This window comes from Protobothrops mucrosquamatus, unplaced genomic scaffold (genome assembly GCF_001527695.2).
Source record: "Protobothrops mucrosquamatus isolate PMUCROS unplaced genomic scaffold, P.Mucros_1.0 scaffold594, whole genome shotgun sequence".
NCBI lineage: Eukaryota > Metazoa > Chordata > Lepidosauria > Squamata > Viperidae > Protobothrops > Protobothrops mucrosquamatus.
This window is the reverse complement of record NW_015386893.1, coordinates 133,657-151,144: the sequence shown is the minus strand read 5'-3', so window position 1 is coordinate 151,144 and position 17,488 is coordinate 133,657. Positions and strand designations below refer to the sequence as shown.

At 38.7% G+C, this 17,488-nt stretch overlaps 1 protein-coding gene across 2 annotated transcripts in view; it reads left to right on the top strand.

Moving 5' to 3' along the window:
• Positions 1-14,594, top strand: part of SLC17A5 (solute carrier family 17 member 5) — a 29,661-nt gene extending 15,067 nt beyond the window's left edge. For both annotated transcript variants that reach the window (XM_015817479.1, XM_015817480.1), the window contains exons 8-11: positions 4,540-4,672; positions 7,452-7,599; positions 9,788-9,878; positions 12,361-14,594. In XM_015817479.1, the coding sequence (XP_015672965.1) occupies positions 4,540-4,672; positions 7,452-7,599; positions 9,788-9,878; positions 12,361-12,498 (510 nt within the window). In that variant the 3' untranslated portion in view covers positions 12,499-14,594. The remainder of the gene's footprint in view (positions 1-4,539; positions 4,673-7,451; positions 7,600-9,787; positions 9,879-12,360) is intronic.
• Positions 14,595-17,488: the final 2,894 nt, after the last annotated feature.

The following is a 17,488-nucleotide window of genomic DNA, read 5'->3' as shown; positions in this document are numbered from 1 at the left end:
TAGACTGGATGAGAATTGGATTCCCAAACTTAGGCCCATTCTTGCATTTCTGTCTATGTGTCTGTTCAACAGAGGTTCAGGTTTTTGTAAGAACCAAAGTATTACATAATCTTCCTAGGATATGGCTATACTTAAATTACTGTGTGTGTACTCCTGGAGAATTCATTCTAGTTATCAAATCAGAGATTTGGGGCAAATCATTTTAGTATAACTACAGTGCAATTTTAAAAATATCTTTTTTTAATTAACTTTTTCTGTGCTTTTATGTTATGGAAACAGTGGGGCAGTTGTTGATTTTTGAGTAAAGGCTTCCAGATTTTACATACAAAATTAATAAGTGGACATTATGGACTCTGTTAGTGGGTCTTTTCACAAATAATCATGTCTTCTGGGTGGACTATTCCAAAAGGAACAAAAATTGAGAAAAATGTTGGCTTCCCGTGGACTGCCTGATGCATATTTGTATTTCTTCAGAAGATTGTGTACTTAATAAGTACAAGGAAAGAATCTTAGTACAGGACTGAGCAGTTTAAATGCTTTGTCCAGTTATCATATAATCAGAGCTTGGGATCTTTTTTTTTTCTTTTTATATAGTCTGCATGGTGGGGGGGATTTGATTTTTATTTATTTTTTTGCTGCAGTACCTTAAATCTAAAAGAGCTGTTGAACTAATATTTGCCTCTCCCCCAGTACAATAAACCAAATGAGGAAATGGTAATATCCATTCTAATCCAGAGTCATGAAAAAAGCTTTGTCTTAACATTTGTAATGTGTCTCCGATGAAACGGGTGCTATTTTTGGCCACATACTTAAAATTCATTACTATACTTGTATTTCCGTTATTTACCATTAAAAAGGGTTATGTAACTTTTAAATAATGTCTTTATTCTCAAGGGTTCAGGCAATTTCAACAATTGTCTGGAAGCTCCATATCCATATAATGTACATACAAAAACTATCCTTTTATAGTGAAGGAAGCCAGATACATATATATAGTATTTTTCTCATTTTTTCAAACATCTGTTTGGTGCCTGGAAGGAATGAGGTAACCTGAAGATGGATTAGTATCAAAAAAGAGTCACAAAATGTTGTGTGTTAATTACTTGTCACCTACCCTGCATTATTTACTAATATTGTTTCTGTTCATGCTTATCTTTAAATATGCAATCATCTCATTTGAAGGGGAAAGCAAGTGCAAAACATGCTGGCATTATAACTTTACTCAGAATATATATATATATCTTAAAAACAGTACTAAAAATAAAAGAATGATTCCTGGGTATACTCATGACGAGAGATAAAAAACGTGAACACCAGGAAAAGTTTAAAAAACTATAAAAGTTTTAATAAGTTAAAATCCTAGCTTTCGCTGGCCACTGCCAGCATCATCAGGGATCAGTCTAGGTCAATGGGAGCGCTTATTTATACATGACCAAGCTGTTTCAGCGCCCAACCCATGGATGCCGTCATGGGGCTCAGTCGGCCAATCGAAGTTCCGGTCGCAGTCTCCATATCATTAGCCAGTTTATCCTCGCTACTCCTATCGTCATACACCTTACTGCTCACTTTCCTCCCCCCCCCCTTTTTTTCGTGTTCCTATGTTAGCTTCATACTCTACCTTGCTAAGAGTGGGTCTATGTTCTATGTCTCCAGAATATTCGACTCCCTTTTTTTCTCGCACTGGGGTGTCCCATTGAGGTGAATTTCCCATCACCTCCACCCCATTTTCACTCGTTTTCACCACCACCCTTTCTGTCTCCGGGTGCCCCGTGGGATATCCTGTCTTGGCTCGTGCCATCCGATGCTCCCCCCTCTCCCTTTCTGCGTCTGGCGACCCCATAGCCATGACCTTTAATCGTCAATGTCACCGCCTCCTCCTTGTTGTCACTGCTGGTTGCCCAGGAGCATGTGCTTGCTCCTGCTCTATCCATTGCCCTATCCACTTGTCCCACTGTTCTATCTGATCGATCCCTCTCCCCCCATCCGAACGATCTCTCCCGTCTCTCCCGTCTCCCCCTTTTCCAAGGAGCGTTGTGTTCATCCGCAAAGCGGCTGCACGGGAGCATGTGATTGCCCCTGGGACGGGGCGGAACTGCTCTCCCTCCCCTCCCCTTCTTACAGGAGACACTGTGCTCATTCGCAGAGCGGTTGCCCGGGAGCGTGTGATTGCCCCTGAGATGGGACGGAGCTGCTCACTTCTCCCTCGTGCCTCCTGGTGCATCAGGGGTTTCGGGGATTTCGGGGGATGTGCTGGCAGTCCTGGGTCGCCTATCGACGCTGTTGTTTCCATCCGTTGGACTGCCATCCGGGAGCGTGTAACCGCTCCCGAAGCAAATTTTGGGGGGTGCGTTGGCGGTTCCGGCTCACCCGGTGACATTGCCACGTTAGTCCATTGGATTGTTGTCCGAGGGTGCGTAGTTGTTCCCGGGGCAGGACAATGCCGGCCCCTTTTCCCTCGTGTCAAAGTCTCCATACGGGCAGCGGTGGGTATGTCTGCAGGGGTGCCGGTAGAGGTGGAGGTGGAGGGGAGGAAACAATCCCCCTGGTAGCAGCTGTGCCATATGTCAATGTGTACTTGCGATGGTTCTTTGTCCTCCCCATTCCCAGCTGGGATGCTCGGTCTGCCGGGGGTTGGGACGTCGGCATCAACGGGTCTCTCCATTCGTCGCTCTATCATGGGTAGGCGCTCTATCATGGGTAGGCTCTCAGGTTGGTGGATACCCACTTCCCCGGCATCCGAAAGGCATTGGGGTCGGGGGTTCTCCCCCTCCCATCTCTTCCGTGGTCGGTGGACGCGGGTATTCCATGCCCTTAACGTCAAATGGGCCTGGCATAGGTCTATATGCCTGTTAATAGAGCCCTCACCTGACAGCCAAGCTTCTTTGAGCAACCTGCCGCCTTTGGTATTGTCGCTGGCAATCACCTGCACACCATCAAGATCGAATTTGTGGCCAGTCTCCATCATGTGTGACCACAACTGGGAATGCCCTTCTCCCCTTCTTATAGCAAGCCTATGCTCATGAACCCTTGTCCTAACCCTCTTCGAGGTCTCACCCATGTAATTAACGGGACACTCGTTGCAGCTGATCTTGTATACAACTCCCGACTTTTCTATCGTGGGGAGCGGGTCCTTGGGTCTCATGATGCTGGACCGCAACGTTCGGTTAGGTTTGTGTGCCACCCTAACATTGTAGGGTGCCAGTAACCTAGCTGTTGCTTCCGAAACGTTGCTGATGTAGGGGAGAGTGACTCGGGTCATCTGTGGCAGTGGTTCTTCTAGCCGTTGGCCACTTGGAGGCCTGGATAGGACGCTATGCCGCCTGATAAACTTCGTTGGGTACCCATTACGTTTGCATATGTGGAAGAGGTGTCTCCTTTCCTCCACCTTAGCTATAGCTGTATTGCAGTGAGAGTCTATCCTCTTAAAGAGGGTTCTAATACAGCTGACCTTGTGGGTCATAGGGTGATTGCTGTTGAAGTGCAACACCCTATCAGTGTGAGTTGGCTTGCGGTACACTTTAGTCTGTAGGGTTCCATCCAACTGGCGATGGACTAAAACATCTAAAAACGCCAGTTTACCCTGTGGTCCCTTTTCTTCGGTAAATTATATGTCCGCATACACTGAATTGAGCACACCCACAAAGTCAGCTTTTCGACTCTTGATGACTACGAAAGTATCGTCAACATAGCGGGCCCAAAATTTGGGGCAATATTGGGCCATCGCTACCCGCTCTAACCGCTGCAATACAGCTTCTGCTATGATGCTGGAAATGGGTGACCCCCATGGGGGTGCCCCTAATCTGTTCATAGGTGATGCCCTGAAATGTGAAATGGGTCTTAAGACAGATCTCCAAAAGGTCCACAAGGTCTCCCAGGCGGAGGGAGTCTCGCTGCTGTCCAGGTTCCTTACACAGAAGATCTTTAATTACCCTGGTAGCCAAATCCTGAGGAATAGAGGTGAAGAGGGAGGTAACATCAAAAGAAACCATCACCTCTACTCTCAGGGTTTTAATTCTATCGAGAAACTCCTCCGCGGATCTAACCGTGGTAGTACTATCACAAACCAAATAACTAATGCGGTTACTTAGCCATTTGGCTAAGCCTGAGGTTGGGGCGTCCCTAAATGACACAATGGGGCGAAGAGGAACACCCTCCTTGTGGACCTTGGGCAGTCCATAGAACCTAGCCAATGCCGTATCTCTGGGGCGTAGCCGCCTGAGGGTATCCTCATTGAGTCTCTTATTACACTTGAGAGCATTGAGTACCTTGTTGGTCCGATTCTTGAGGGCCACCATGGGGTCCCCACTGACGGCCTTATAGGCCGTAGCGTCACTGAGTAATCCCAACACCTTATCTACGTACTGCGTCCTATCCATGACCACAGTGGCTCTCCCTTTGTCCGCCGGTAACACCNACATACATCTATGATCATATCTAAAAATATGATACATCACTCATGCTTATATCATAAATCATATCTAGGATCTGACAAATTGTTCACATTATTTTAAATAACAGTATCATTTTCCCTCTCTACAGAATGGATTCTTATCCGCACTTCCTTATTTTGGCTGCTGGATTTGTATAATTGTGTGTGGTCAATTTGCGGACTACTTACGGGAAAAGAAAAATAAATCAACAGTCTGTGTTCGCAAAACATTTACAGTAATAGGTAAGAAAAGCATTTGTTTTTAATGTAGCCTATAGCTCACTGAGAATACTGTAGAATGAAAGTGAATTGGTTTGATATTTTAAATAAGCATTAATACAACACAACCCTTTCATTTTTTGAATGTAATAATTTTAAATATATATATTCATTTCCAGACAAAATCCATGGCATTTCTTACACAGGATGAGACTTTCTAATTAAAGTACAGTTTTTGGTCAGAAGGACCTGCTCCTTCCTGGATTGGCCCAATATATCTTGCATATGTGTTGAAGGTCACAACCTACGAGGACTGTATGAATCTGTATAAACATAATTCTTAAAATAAGATTGTCCTACAGTAATTACATATATTAATTTCAGGTGTGAACAACCAGACCCACGCGTGCAGAATGCAAGCTAACTTACTTTATTCTGTTCTGCCTATAATACAGGAATCTCCCCAGTCTGGCAGCCTACTCTTGGGAACAATTAGATAAGGCTCCAGGAAACCTGGGGGAGGAGTAGTGTCCTAGCCCTTTTGCATTTGCACAGTGACTCTAGGCTAACTCCCTGTGTGAGCCCCCCTTCCTGCCAGGCTGGTGCTTCCCAGAATCTAACAATGACAAAGATCACCCTGACATTTTTGGGAACATTTTTTTGAAGGGGGAAAGCATGTGCAAAACATGCTGGCATTACAACTTTCTCAAAATGATAGAAAGCTACCTTATGCCGATTCAGACTTTAGCCCACCTGATAAATGTCATAATACATAGTAGATTCTGTAGTATTAACTAGAAATGAGCTTTCCTGATGTTCAGACAAGACTTAGAAATACCAGTGTGCTTCTGCTATTTATGCTTGCTTGTTTAAGTAAAGCTACCATGCTCTTGCTTCCCTCTGAATCTTTTGTCCTTGATAACTTAATACCTCGAAACAAACTGAAATGACAATGCATAAATTAATTGTTGAGATTATTAGATAAGGGAATTGGTATCATCTTTTTATTCACAATTCTTCCATTGTTTCCCACATTAGCCTTTGCTGCCTTGTCTTAAAATAAGTATTCTGGTTTTTTTTACTGATCCAATTGATTTTTAAAATAGATTCAGTATATTGTTTTTAACAAAGCTGCAGCAACAGCTAGGATGTTGCGATAAAACATGAAACCTGAATTTTATACTTTGCTTTGTACACTAGATGGCAATAGAAAGCAGGATAATCACTTGACATTTTCTAATTTAATTTTTTATCATAGCAAAATAGTAATAAGCATCCAATCTCAAAGTGTCACATAGAGCACACAAATTAATATAATCTTAGCTTGCATTAAAAAAAAAGTTGATGACTTCTGTAAAGTTGTATAGACAAATATTTAGCAACAAGGACAATTGAACCTCCAAGAAAGTCTAGCAGGAATTTTGATGCACTTTTTATAACATGGCTAGTAGAAAGCAAGCCATTAAGAACAGTTTCATGTTACTCCAGCAAACACCATCATTTTGAAGTAATTTAAATCTTTTAGTAACAATGTTACATTTCTGCCATTTAATATACTGAACTGTCGAGGAAATGCCACTGTATTGGGGATGCATTCTTATACAGGTAGCCTCTTCGATGTACAACCATAATTGAGCCTGAAATTGTGTTTTGTACATTGTACCACTACATGACTGCACTTAATTTTATGGCTTTTGCAACTATCATAACACTGTAGTCGTAAAGCAAATCCATTGCCCACAATGGGTAGATTTTTCCAGAAGCTGGAAATAAACTCTAGTTTCTGACAAAAAAAAATTAAATTGAGACCGTGGAATATTGGAACATTGAAAACGGCCATAAACATGAGCTAGTTGCCAAGCACCCAAAATATGATCATGTGATAATGTAGAGGTGGGCCCAGCCATTAGAACAGGGGTAGTCAACCTTGGCTCTTTTATGACTCGTGGACTTCAACTCCCAGAATTCCTGAGCCAGCTTAGCTTAGCTTAGCTGGCTCAGGAATTCTGGGAGTTGAAGTCCACGAGTCATAAAAGAGCCAAGGTTGACTACCCCTGCATTAGAACTTTGAATCCAGGTCATAAGCAGTTCTGGGGAGGTCTGTCAAAACTTTGAATAGTTGTTAAGTGACCAGTCATAAATCAAAGTAGCTTACCTTTGTAAGCTGTCTTATATCCAGATCAATGCCTGTTGAATTAGACTGACAGTGATATGGCAGGATTTCAGGAGAATATATATCTATTCCAGCTACTGGGAATTTATGAAAAAAAAATAAGGAATTCAACCTTTCTATGCAGTGCATATGTTCTGCTATCATAATTACAAATACCTTCATCTTGTCTGCCCACTGTTCTACCTGCTTTCTTCTAAAATCCTGCTGTTTTTGATTGCATTCAAATGTCTACATGATACTAATCCCCTATGTCTCCAACATACTGACTTTCTTGTGCTGATAATACTGGTAGTGGATTCTTTGAGCTTGGATGGATCAAAGGAGAATATACCTGTTTCAGTTTACGAATTCCAATTCCAGTTTAATACATTCCAATATGTATTATCATTCTTGTTCCCTGACAATATACTATGGTACTGAGGAGTTATTGACTATTTTAGACAATGTTATCTCTTTATTTAGGGATGAAGGGTGAAATTACGCTTTCAGTTATCCTCTGTTGCAGGTCAAGAGCTGAAAGCTATAGCTACTTTTATAAAATAAACAAAAATCAAAACTACACTAAAACATCAAGAAAAGAATAAATAGAAAGTGCTTGTATAAACTTTCTTTTTTTATTATTTAATTAAGGAATGGTTGGGCCTGCAGTATTCCTCATGGCGGCTGGATTTATAGGTTGCAATTATAAACTGGCAGTTGTATTTTTAACCATATCAACAACACTTGGAGGGTTTTCCACGTCAGGTTACAGTATCAACCACTTGGATATTGCACCATCGTAAGTTTTTTTAAGGCTTTTTATAGCTTTTGATTAAGTTTTTTACTAGCTGCTGGTTAAGTTTTCCTGAAACAGATAATCTCATTATAACTATGTATAAGGCACAGAATTAAATGAAGAATGCTTTTAGAAATTGTAGATTGTTGCAAACCATGTTATTCCCTTAAGAGATTCTCACAAGTTGAATTTTTATTATCATCAACATCGGGCATGTTCTTCAAAACTGATACAAATATCAGAGAGCAACTATAGATTGCTTCCTGGTAGACATTTCTTAGTGATGAAAGAAAAAATATTTTCATCCTTAATATTTTCATTGATTTTTCATTACGAATAAAGATAAATGTAGAAGACTATGGAAGAGTGACAAAGAAGATAACATCAGAAATCTTTCAAAATAATTTTGAAACAATTAGAGAGATATTACAGTGCATGTGACAGAAGCTAGTTTCTCTACAAATGCTGTTCCCATTTTAGGCATGTTGTGCCATGTTAATCATGGCTTCTCCCAGCTGGAATGGAGAGAACCTAAAACACTTGTCAAAACCAAACTTAAAAAGCAAACCTTGGGCTCCCTTTCTGCTGTCTCCTCTATCAGAAGAAACTTTAATAAGTTCTCAAGTGATAATTGCTGGATAGTTTGCAGTTGTCTCCCTTGTATTGGACAGAGAAAACTGCCACCAGGCATGTACCTGTATGAGACAGGTTTCGGTGTGGCCATGTTTTATAAATTACCATTGAAAGCTCCATTTGGGAAGCAATCTTTTGTTGCCAAAGTGAATGAAAAAAAATGTAGAGAAATTGGGCCCCCGGGCGGGGTGGAATTTCTTTGTTATGAACAGAAAGTATTCTCTCCTCAACATGGTCCCTCCAATTTTCTCACTGTAATAGCCACCAGACATTGCTCCTTTCCCTTACCACTACTGCCAACTGGAGCTGGTGAACAGATGGGTACAGCTATTAGTCCTCCATGCCACTTGTCACATTTCTCATAATGATAGCATCTTGCTGTATCATCAAATGCTCCTCCAATCCATTTGGGATGTGTGTGTTTGTGTGTTGGGGGGGCATTTGTAGTTTTGGTTCCCTCAGTACACACACCTGGGATCATTCAATTCCCTAGAACATTGGACATGTTTTGTTTTGTTTTTACTTTCTGGAGGGTGGCAAATACATTTGATACATCTTCTGCAGTCACTGCAAATACAACTTCAAGCAATAACCACATCAAAATTTAATGTTTAAATTATTGTTAATCCATTGCAACAAAAACCATACAGATTCTTATGGCTCCTTTAAGAAGGAGCCTTTCCTTTCCTAAATTCTATTTCTTCTAATACATGCAATTGATTGGCTATTTTAAATTATAATTTAGTTACTTTCCCCATTATGTTCAACCATTACAATGCTAATAACTAGTCATAAAATTTTATTTATCTCATAGATCCCACATCTTAAATATATTGAGTAAAGGGAAACCCTTTCTGAGAGAATATAAAAATGGATTGTACAAGATTATCTAGAAGATAGCAGCTGCATTCAGATACCAATACATAGTAATTTATACCAACTTGCAGCCCTTTGTTTCATCCCAGAAGGACAATTTTTTGTGTGTATTGAGATTCTCTTGTAATTGGCATGATTGTTGAAAAGAGCCCATTGTAGACATTATACAACTAAGAAATTTCTTAATGGAAGGAATATCTTACTTTTTTGTGGGGGGGAAATGCTACACTGAGCTGTTTTGAGACAGACTTTGTGGTTAATGTTTGCTGGGTGCATACCATAGGTATCTACTGTATATGTCTCTTTATTAAATAACAATACTGTTGGAAAGTATAGTTTATCTTAGTTGTCAAGTCTGAGCTGAAATGAAGTTGGAGAGAGACCATTTAATTTGCAGCGAGAATCCCTTTGCTAATTTCTGAGAAGCTTGGACACATGAGAAGCGTTTCTAATCCTTTGCAGACAAGTGGATGAATCATGTGTGAAATTCTTTCTAGTCTCCCGTTTCAGTCTGTCAGGAGGGCTTTGGATGCCAAAATGCTTGGACTGCTGTTGAGAAAATTCCTCTGTTCTGGAAGTACACATATAATATAATCTGGTTCTGAAGGGGCAGGAAAAGAATTGCAAAATTGAGAGTTGGAAAGTTCCAATGACTAATCCTCATTTTCCCTTATTAACTTAGCTATGCTGGCATCCTCCTTGGAATCACAAATACATTTGGCACTATTCCAGGAATGGTGGGACCACTTGTTGCTAAGACTTTGACTCACAGTGTAAGTCACACTTATTTTATTTTTAGAAATTTAAAAAAAAAACCAGGCTTGTGTACCATTATTAGTTGAATAATAATGCATTCCCCTGCTAAACTCAGAATGCTGAGCATTAAGGACCCGCTTTATTCTTGATAAGAAATCACCACAAAATCCTAAGATTGTAGGCCGGACTGAGAAGTTAGAAAAACATCCCAGAAAAGGACACTATTAAATCACACTTTGTTACTTAAGAAAAATCACACCAATCTATCTAAATACTTTCAAGAAAATAATATTCACATGAGTGTTTCTTAAATTACATATTAATAAATAAATACAATTATGTATTTCCCTTAATATTCTATTTATTGATAGAATTCTGTAAAAATATATCCTTTAGCAAAGAATTTTTTTCCGAGATTCCCCAATACAAATCTCTTATTTTAAAATAATTCTTCTCACAAAGCAGTGCAAAATAACTCCCAAAGTCAGCAACCAAGTCAAGTAAATGTAAAATAAAATTAGGATATAATCAGGAGATAACACAGCACAAGAAAGGAAACATGAATTCAAAATATTAATTAAGTATATAGGCCAGACCTCTAAAGAATGTTTCTTATATATTCACAATAATGTTTTGTCATTTTTTTAAAAAGGCCATATAGCTAGAAGTTTGTAACTTTGACTAAACAGCTTCAGAAATTTCTTTTTCTCAATGTAATTCTGGAGGAACGTCAGTTATATTTCAGTGTGTATTAAGCATCTTTAGAAACTAGGGTTAAAGTTCTAACTTAGACTGTAGCTTATGTATGCGGTAAGAACCACATATACAAATTATAATTATAGCTCTTTTGTCCTTTTTATAGTAGTCATGCAAATAAAATAAATAAATCTGTTACTTTCAAGTATCACTTTTCCAGTTCTCTAAAATAATGCTTTAAATCAGAAATAAATGGTACTTTTCAATATGAGCTCATTTAAATCTTAACTGAATTCTTATTTTCCATTTCCACACATTGCAGTGGTATCTAAGTCAGTAAAGTGATGTTACTTAAACTTGGTACTTGTTCCTGAATAAGATAGGGAGTGCGATATCTACATTTTTTTTGTAAGAGAAATTATTGAATGTTCGCATTCTCCATTCCTTCTGACTTCTTGCTATTTAATTATGCCTGTGGTTGCAATTCAGCAAGGCAGAGTAGAATGTGCCTAAGTCAAACAGTAGCCATAACCTAACATGGAATTAAAATAATTGTTAATTAGTGCTAGCTCTCTTTGTCCATATGCTTAGAAAGTTCTAATATACATAGCGCATAGTGCAACTGCTATAGTTAGTTTGTTAACAGAGATCTTGCAGTAGGTGGAAGCAAATTTCTTGGCTATAACTTCTGCTGTACAGTGGTGAAATAGCATTGAATTTTATTTAACAATGAGAATTAAAATGCCTCAGCTATATCAATATTCACACAATTCTTTATGCATTTTGTTATTCCAGTTATGAATTACTGGAAATTTGCAAGCAAAGCACTGAAGGGTTAGCCCAAAGTGTTCAATTGAGTGTGTAGTTTTTCCTCAATCTAACTTTTACCAAGTTCTTTTCTTTCTTTAGTTACCATCTGTAGGTTTTTCTCGTTTCTTCTTGGCTGTATTCACTAGTTATTCATATTTATGTTTACTACTATTTTTCTGTGCTTTGCTCAACCTCATTTCTAGGATTCCTTTTCAAACTGCATAGTTTTAATCCTGGCCAAACTGACTAGTCCACTTTTCTCATGGATGGTGGGCAGACTTTTTTTTTTTTTTTTTTAAGATAGGGGTTTTTAAAATTCTTTCACAGTTGAAATAATGGCACTGGATATCAAGGTAGCAGCTGAAAGCCCCCACTTTCATTGGTATCTACAGTGGAGATAGAATGGTGGGATATCACATAAATTACTGTCAGTTTACTTAACAGCAAGAGACTGTAGGCCACAAGTATGCAAGAGGGGAGTTTGTGTCATGATGTCACTATGAACCTGTGGTCATTTTGACACAATCTCAGATTGCCTCACATGCCTATATCAAAGCTGAATTTTCACTCAGCCATGCAGTTCAATGGATAATTTTAAACCACATACTTTATTCCTTTTTAATTCAACTCTCAAGGTTGATGAAATAGAACAATAGAGCTCTTTGGAGGAAAGTTACGAGTGTGAATAATTTTATTTAGATATAAGAGTCTGGCACAAATACTAAGTATTAGTGAATTCAGTTGTAATAATCATTAAACTATAAATCTCCTTCCCCTTATAAGAAAGTTGAAAATTGCTGAGCTGTTAACTGAGTTAATTACATCTAATATCGAGAAAGAAGAATAATTTTTTTAATGAGATTAAGAATGAAAAGGATAAAACAAAAGAGTTGCAAGAGGATAATGAATGAATAACATAATGGAAAGCATTTTTCTCACTCTTGAGCATCATCCTGCTGTATTGATTTATCCTTTGTATTCCTCTTTTACCAGAACACTATAGAAGAATGGCGGAACGTGTTTTATATTGCTTCTGCCCTTAACTTATTTGGAGCTCTTTTCTTTGCATTGTTCAGCAGTGGAGAAGTACAAAACTGGGCACTCAATGGTTACCATATACATAGGAACTAAAGGAATACTGGAGAGAATGACAAAGCATTAAAATTACATCACTCGGAATGCCTTTTATAGGGATTTCTGTTAAACAAAGTTCCTTTCCTGGAAGACATTTTACATTTTTAATATGCTGGTTTTTATATGAAACTGGGATCTAATCCAACAGACTTATACTTTCATTTGGTAAATATATGAAGATGTGCCATATTTTAATCTGCTATCTACTTTCTAAATATTTATGAAATCAATGGAATATGAGTGATTGTTAAAATACCAGTAAGTAGTAATTAAGGAATAATGTATAAAAAGAAGAAATGCAGAATGTTTTTTGTGTTGCCTTAAGAGTATTAGCATTATTACTATTTTACCTGTATTTTTCATGTATTAATTTAAACAAATGGAAATTAAATGTTCTTTTAAAATGTATGTGTTTCCCTATAAATATGTTATGAATTTTCCACAAATCAAGGAAGCCACATCCTGATGATTGAGGAATATAAGCCCAAATCCTCAGCTGCCTTCTATCAGAAAAGTTTGAAAGCATGGCATCTCACTTTCATCTCTTTCTTACTTCAATTCCAGTATTAAAATTGAAAAGCAACCCCCTTTATCCAAATAAAGATGATCATAGAAGCATACTAATATTTGTGGGCAGCAACTGGCATAAAGATGTTTAACTGGCTACTTGTTGATCCTCAGTTATAATCACTCGGGCTCTTCTCAGAGATTTGATGTGGCCATGTACCATTAGAAACTTTTAGCCTACTGTTAATACCTCTCCATTGTAATAAGCTCAATGTCAATTTGTATTACCATATCATCCAAAACATCTGTACAGCAGGTATTATATCCCACCTTTTTCATAGAATCAGTTCTCTCAAACTGGGTTTTGGAGATTAGTGCACTAGGAGGAGACTTCCCTGCACCTATCTCTTAAGAGATCTAGAAATATCAGGAACTCCTAACTTCTTAGAGAGAAAAATATTAGGAATGGTAGATAACTTAATCTATATACATAATATTGTGGGATTAACTAATCAAATTTAGTAATGAGTAACTATGCACACAATTGTATAAGGAAAATCAAAACTGGAATAAAATCCAAAACAAGGGATGGTTTGTACAGGCTTCCTTTGTGTGACATTGGGAGTTGAAATGATGTAGTAGACTATAAAGCTTGAGATTGAAACCATATACTTCAATTTCAAGATTCAAGTATTACGAAAAGTAAAATATTTTTAAAGGTGAATAAAGATCTTGTGAAGCTTTCCAAAACTAACATAAATCTGAGAGAAGATATACATTGCTGGGTTTTGGTCTTTCCACAGCAAAACATCACTGATAGTTTTGTTGTGCATAATTTCAGGGAACCCGGTTGATTTCATTTCTAAGAAGTGGCAGTTACTGGTTTTCTACCTTACCATAGATTTGAAAAGTCATTGAAATATTTTAGTAATATCTTGTTTGTTCTGTTCTATTGTTTTAGAATAATTACCAATATTGGCAGTGAAGCTGGTGCTTTTTGCAGAGTTAGTAATATGAACCCTACAACTGTTAATAGGAGGTGGGGATTTTCTCACTTTTAAGGAGCTATACCATGGTACAAAATACTTCCAACCAATCACTCAGCCTTCCCTCATCTCTTGCCTCCTGATAACTTGGACTTTAGTTGTCCTAATTCTTTGTAGCATAGCCTTGGGAGATGATAAAGAGGGTGGTCATCTCCTTGAAGGCACCATTAGAGAAGACTGGTCTTGCTTTTACAAGTCAACAGAGGGAGTTTTGTGACCCAGAAATGGTCTACTACCCACATTTTTTTGATATCCTTCTTTTGTAAATAACCATTTTTAAAAGACTTGGGAAGAGAAACAATGTAAAATAAACTTCTCAATAGTGCCAATTTGTGCCTACTCAAGAAATAAGTCATGGAGGAATTTTCAACTTGCATGGACTACAGCTATCAGGACATCATTCAAATGCATTGCCTTTTTCACCTACAACGTATCATCTGCACCTAATGTGATACTGTTCATATGATTGGTTCCATTGATTTTTTTCTGCAAATTGACTGTAAGTTTACTTTGTTCTTTGATTAAATATTTCCCCCATTGGTCTAAGAATGTTACTTGGTCCAACAGTGTAGAATCTTTTTGTCATGTTAATTTGTTTACCCTTCTGTTTTATTCTGAAAATGAGCCACTAATGATCATGCTTCAGCATGTTTATAATATTTAGTCATTTGATAGTGAAATGGGTGGCATATAAATTTAATAAATATAGAAGTATGCTTTCAGCCTTCCAAAGCTACCTACAATGCTATAAAAAAAATTGAAGCCAGCACCACAGAAGTGTAGGAAATTCTTCAAACCCTGGCAATTAAAACATCCAGGGAGCATTAAAGTAAAAACAGTTATGCATTGTTTTACATATACCCAAGTCAATGGGCTCCAAAACAACCACACAAGTCCCTGGGCAACACATACACACACAAGCACTCAGAGGCTACTACTCATCCCTCACTATTCCACTCTCCCACTTCTCCATTCTAGGACATTTCATTTGTATTAAAATCAAGATGGCTACAATAATCCCAGGTTCCTTCCCTTCCTGCTTCTGCTCCATTCTCAACTTTACCTTAGACAGGGCCTTTGTAGTTACTCCCACTATCTTAGCCTCTTGAATCTTTTCTCCGAGTCCCACTTCAGTAAATGGAAAGCCTGTTCCAATTACTAGGTTACATGGCAAGTTGGGGATAACTCCTATCACCATTACCTGTTCCATTCCCTCTTGCCTTTACTTGGACAAATGAGACATTTCAGTCTGCCCAAACACAGACTCTAAGAGGCTCTTTCTCCATATTTGTTGCCTTGTTTAGGTTTGCTGGCATTATAATTTTTTTTCTCAGAGACACGATACTGCAGCCATTCTTTTTCCCCCTTCACTTTTAAACAATCTTTGGACAAAATGGCCACTTTTCCCACAGGTCGTCTATGGTCTTTTGTCCTCCCAAGGCCTTCCCTTTAGTTTGGGTAAAAGCTAAAGGATTCTCTATTTCTTTCACCTTTCTCTCTTCCGGCTCCTTAAGGTTTTTACTTTCTGGAACAGGCTTTCTTATTCTCTCTCTTTCTGAATCTTCTCTTCTAATATCCTAACTTTTTTGCTGCCATGTAGTCCTTAGCCAATCTGAGCTGTGTTTTTGTACCCAAAACCTCAGTTTGGTAGGGGGTACCGGTAGAAACTGTTCTGAAATGATTTTCCCTATCACTTTTCCTTTGCTTTTTTCCATCTGGCTTCAACCATTTTTTTGCCTAGTCTTCCAACATTGTTCACAATTCAAACATCCCTTCATGTTTATCATAGGTGTAAAGAGTGACAGCCTATCTGTATAGGATTATGTCTTTCATATGAGAGTAATCCACTACTTCTCTTGCTGGAAGTCTTCTATAAGCTCTCAAAGCCTTTCCTATTAAACATGGGGCTGGTCACACCACCCATCCACTCTCAGGCCACTTACAAGAGGTAGCTTCTCTTTTGAACTGGTAAAATAGGCTTCTATTTCTTCTCCTCTGACACCTTGGGAATTTTAATGTCTTTGGGACAACCTCCACTCTACACATTCTGAAAACTAATTTACAATTGAATCTGCCCCTTCTGGTGACTGTATCCCTTTAAGTAGGTCTATCGGGCCCCTTAAACTCTTCTTGCCTCTCTTTCACTCCTTTGATTCCAGCCTATCTTTACTTTCTCCCTCCAAATTTGCTCCTTTTCCTCTTTAATGAATTTCAGCCTTTCCTTTTGCTCCATCTTATCAGCTCTGCAATGATATTGGCCCAAGTATCCATGCCTAGCCCCATTTCAGGCTGGTCCACCTTTTGCTTTGGCTTTACTATAGATCAGGGGTCTTCAAATTCGGCCCTTTTATGACTCATGGCCTTCAACTCCCAGAATTCCTCAGCCAGGCACGCTGTAGTAGCCTCCTCAAAGGAGGAATCTGTCCCTTCTGCCTTTTCCATGCTTGGTGTAAGCTCTGATAAAGAAGTTAGTTTCAGCAGGCAGGATGCTGGCTAATTCCTGAAAAATCTGAACTCTGCAAGGCCCAAACTCCTTTTGCAGCAACTTTTTTTTTTTAGCCAAAGTTGGTTTTCTTTTCACTGAGTTTAAGCCACCTTGTATGGTTTTCCCCCTTGTGTTAGTTGCCCTCTTTTTGAATATTCTACATTTATTGGCTATTCCAACCTTTTGTCACCACTTTGTCATGAATTCTTTTACTGGACTCCAAAACACTACCAGCACAACAGGTCCCCGGGCAAAACGCACAAAAGCACTTAGTGGCTATTACTACTCTTTCCCACTTCTACTACTACTATTCCTACTGGCCCCCCAACTTACTACTTATGAGTCCTATTGCTGGAAAATAGTATATCTACTTTAGGCTGCTTTAGGAACACACACACACCACCTTCCCTCTCTCCCACACATCAACACCACCACCACACCCAGCTGCCTCCCTGATCAGCTTTTATAGCCAACAATTGCTGTACTGGCTGGGGGAGGACTTAAAGGGACAGGACAATTGCAGCACAGGTGTTGGCTATTTTGTAGGCAGCCTATCCTCTCCCATACCCAGTGAAACTGAAAAGAAGAAATGGCTAGATGGAATAAATATATCTTCAGGGCTTCCCCTAAAGTTTGTTTGTTTTAAGCCTGGCAGATCCCAGATAGCAACAGATTCTGGAGGCGTGGAGCCATTGGAGAAGTTGCCTTATATTGTTATTGGAGGACCACCAATTTTGATTTCAAAGTGCAGACAAGTTGACAGCAATGAATATTAATACTTATGTGCCTTCCTGGAATATGTACATGTAGTCCTTGTTTAGCAAGCACAATTGGCACAACTACAATTAGTAACTTGGTTGTTAAGCAAAGCACTCACTTGCTAGAACTGCTTATGATTTTTTTTCAGTTTTCCTTTGCTTTACAGACCTGCAAGGTCATAGCTTCAAGG